Below are 3873 nucleotides of genomic sequence, written 5' to 3' on the forward strand. Positions count from 1 at the left end.
GGATGCTGCTCGCGTGTCCGAGTTCCCCGCGTGGATCTTCTCCCCCTCCGGCTCCTTTTCTTTATTAAACTCTTTAATTTCTTCCTTTGTCACACCGCCGGGGAAGTTTGATGAGGTGTCGGGTCGCTGCGAGGCCGGGCAGTCTTCTCTTTTAATATTTGAAAGGTTGGGGGGGGACAAGGAGAAGCTGTAAATAGCGGGGGGGTGGTGGTGGTGGTGGTGGTGTGAGCGTGGCTGCTTGGGTTTATTTCGCGTGGTTATTGTCAGAAAAGTCGAGGTTTCTTGCACGCTGAGCGTGGAGCCAGCAATGCGGTCGCACCTTAATTCTGAAGGGAAAAGAAAAAAAAAAAAAAAAAAAAAAAAAAAAAGGAGGGGGTGTTGGGGAGGACGAGGGGGAAATAAAGGAAAAGAAGGGAAAGTCCAGCCGGTGGAACTGGTTGACAACGTTGCTTTTAGGATATTCTTGTTCCTGAGCGTTTCACGTCCTCTTTGAACACAGCGTTGTGCTACGTGGTTTTTCCTTTCCATTTGCTAACCTGCAAGGAATATTGGGGAGCAAAAGCACTCTGAAATTGGTAAAAACGTTGTGAAAGAGCTGTGCTTTGTTAAGCATTACTTTCCTTTTTTTTTTTCTTTTCTTCTTTTCTCTCTCTCTCTTTTCTCTTTTTTTTTTTTTTTTTTCCAAGGCAGTTTAGGAATTTCATATGCTTGTCTGCAACTCATTGGAAATTATGCGCCATATTGAAAGTGACATATAATTATAATAATTACGGGCAATGAAAAGCGTGGCAATAATAGTAAATGTCCTACAGCTGTGAAGCTTCTGCATGAATTGATTTTAAAAGTGACTGACATTAAACCAGCTTGTGGCATGGGGGAATGCATTCATACATAGGTATTTCTTGTGGGTAGTGGGGAAAGGAGATGGGAGGCAGGAGATACTGTTACATCGCGTTTTCCCCCTGTGAAGCTGCAGAAAACGGTATCCGAAATAGGCTGGGCTGGTCGCTTGCTTCCAGTCCTAAATCCCCATCAGAAAAAAAGCACTTCCTTTCTTTTAATTCCCCAAACCCAGGAAAAGTTTGCCATTTGCATGCACGAGATTCCTCTTTGGTACGGAGCAGAAACGTTCCCCATCCCATCCCGAGCAACGTCAGCCTCTCAAAAGGAGCCATTGAAAACACTTTCAAGCGAAAATAAAAATCTACTCTTTTAAAAGAGCTCATTAGACTTAGTTTAGGGGTTTTTTTCCACCTTTCCACCCCCCCCCCCCCCTTAAACGCAGGCTATATTCCTGGAGCTGAGAAGCTCCTCGTTTCGCAGGGCAAATTCCCTTGAAATCTGGACTTTTTTGCAATACACTTCATTTTGATTTGGGTATATGAAGTAAGGGACCAGATGTTTGAAAGATGCTAGGCAAATGTTAGGTATCTTTGGTAGATAAATGAGAGCATATTTTTGCCCGTTTCCTTGATTTATTATGTATATGGAGAGCGTTTCGTCATAACTCTTTGTACTGTAACAATAAAAAAGAGCGATACTAAAGCAGAATGTCAGCGAGGAAATACTATTGGTGAAAGGTCTTCCATTTAAGATTAGACAAAAAGAGGGAAAACCAGATTTATCTCTCCACTGTAACTTCCGTGTGCTTGGAGTTGCTTGTCCTTGCAGATTAGAAGACAGTGTCATACAGAGAGAAGCAAGGCTTTCTTTACAACTCTCTGCTCCTTAAGAATGGCAAGTTCCCCTGAAAAAGGGAAAGATAATGATACTAATGACAGGGCGGTGTGCGCGAGATCGAATACTTTGTTTTTATTAGAGAATTCCATGTTCATACCTAAGACAAACTTCAAACACAACACGTACAAAAATTAATAAAATATAACTTTGTTGTTGTTGTTGCTGTTGTTGCTTTTGCATCCTTTTAGGTAGTACTCGTTCTTTCAGTAGATTTTCCTTTTTTTAAAAAACCAAAACAAAACAAAACAACAAAACTAATTACAAAGCAGGGCTTAATTAATTTAACAAAGGAAAAAAAAAAAAAAAAAAAAAAAAAAAGAAAGAAACCCCTATGTCAACCGTGCATGAAACATTTTTACAAAATTAAGACAATAAACACCCCAAATGACATATATTGCAGCACTTCCATTAAATACAAGAGTTAGCAGATTACTAACAGTGACACCAAGGGTAGAAACACGGGTAGGAGTCCTTTTTTTTTTTTTGTCTTTTCTCTTTCCGTTTCTCTTCCTCCTTCTCTCTCTATCTCTTCACTTTTTTATTATTATTATTTCATTTCGAGGGGTGGAGTGGGAGGGGAGGGAGGTCTAGGAAGGAAAAAAAAAATAAGAAACGCAACTAGAAGCCTGATTTTTTTTTTTTTTCTGGACACGACACCACTGGGAACACAAGTCCATGGCATTGGTGGCCCAAACTTTCTAGCTGTTGCCACTGCTGCAGAGGGCTTGTCCCACCAATGTGCAGGTTCTCCCTGTCCTCGCAGCCAGCCCACACCCCCCCTCATCCTCTCGGCTCTCACACACACTCACTCACTCCCTCTCTATTTTTTTTTTTTGTGTGTGTTTTAAATAATACTTTCACTCCGCCGTTTTCTCCTCCTCCTCCTCCGCGCTCAGTTGCGAGGAGTTGAGCAATTTATTCTCTTTTTTCCACTTCATCCTGCGGTTCTGGAACCAAATTTTGATCTGCCGCTCCGTCAGGCAGAGGGAATGGGCGATCTCGATCCGCCGGCGCCGGGTCAGGTAGCGGTTGAAGTGAAATTCCTTCTCCAGCTCCAGCGTCTGGTAGCGGGTGTAGGTCTGGCGGCCTCGGCGGCCGCTGGGCCCAAAGGAGGAACCTGTGACACCCGCGAAAAAAATAGGAAAAAAATAGGAAAAAGTAGGAAAAAAAATAGGAACAAAACAGGAACAAAAATGGGGGAGGGGGGAGGGAGAAAAAAAAAAAAAGAGGAAAGGAAAAAGAGGGGAAAGCCCTGAGGTTTAGTGGATCCGCGGAGATGCTGGGTAATCCGCGGGGATGCTGCGCCCCGCACCGCGGTTGTGTGCGGAGGGGTGTGTGCCCTCTCCCCTGCCCTTCCAAAAGCTTTGGCCAACCCCAAAATCAACCCCATAGCGGCGAACCCCTCCGTGAGCGCAGGGAGGTTCCCTGGCCGGGCCGCACCCGCGGAGGATCCGCAACCGCGCTGCAGGCAGCAGAGCAGAAGGGTTAATGCTGAACTTGCCAGGCTGCAGGCAGGGCTGGGGAGACAGGGCAAGATCTATCTTATTCCGGGATGAAAAATCGCAAGGTGTTCTCTCTGCCCCCCTCCCCGCCCGCCCTCGCTATTTTCCACCCTACCGGCAACTGTAATAGATCTGAGCATTTAAGCAATAATGAAGTGAATCGATCTGCCCAAACTCTACATTAAAGAGGACACAACACTTTATGTCCCCGCGCTAATGGACATCAATTTGGAACTTAAAAGGCAACAAATGCATCTAAACATGGGAAGGAGGGTGGTGAGCCTCTATTATTCCTCCCCCCCCCCCCCTGCTTTTTTTTTTTTTTCTGATTGAGGAAACAGCACTTAAAGAAGTCATATATCACCGGGGGGAAAAAAATTCTCCCCAGGCAGACTTTTCATTATGTGCGAGTTTCATTAAAAATGTAACCCTCTCCTTTCAAATATTTAAAGACTTTTATATTATTTAACTCCAGATCGGGTAGCCAGCGAGAGAGGGAGCTGCGTGGGGGTGTGGGTCCGTGCGTGTGTAAAGTCATCCAGATCTGATTTAGAAAAGATATCTCCCTGTGCGTGTGGGGGAAAGACAGAGACAAATCGTTGTAGCTGAGTGACACGCAAACTGGAATGTG

At 44.6% G+C, this 3873-nt stretch overlaps 1 protein-coding gene across 1 annotated transcript in view; it reads right to left on the minus strand.

Moving 5' to 3' along the window:
• Positions 1-2597: 2597 nt before the first annotated feature.
• The window catches only part of HOXB6 (homeobox B6), a 2314-nt gene continuing 1038 nt past the window's right edge, over positions 2598-3873 (minus strand). The window contains 1 exon segment of the mRNA XM_009892186.1: positions 2598-2857. Coding sequence (XP_009890488.1) covers positions 2598-2857 — 260 coding nt within the window.

The sequence above is a fragment of the Charadrius vociferus genome, unplaced genomic scaffold, assembly GCF_000708025.1.
Source record: "Charadrius vociferus isolate BGI_N301 unplaced genomic scaffold, ASM70802v2 scaffold509, whole genome shotgun sequence".
NCBI lineage: Eukaryota > Metazoa > Chordata > Aves > Charadriiformes > Charadriidae > Charadrius > Charadrius vociferus.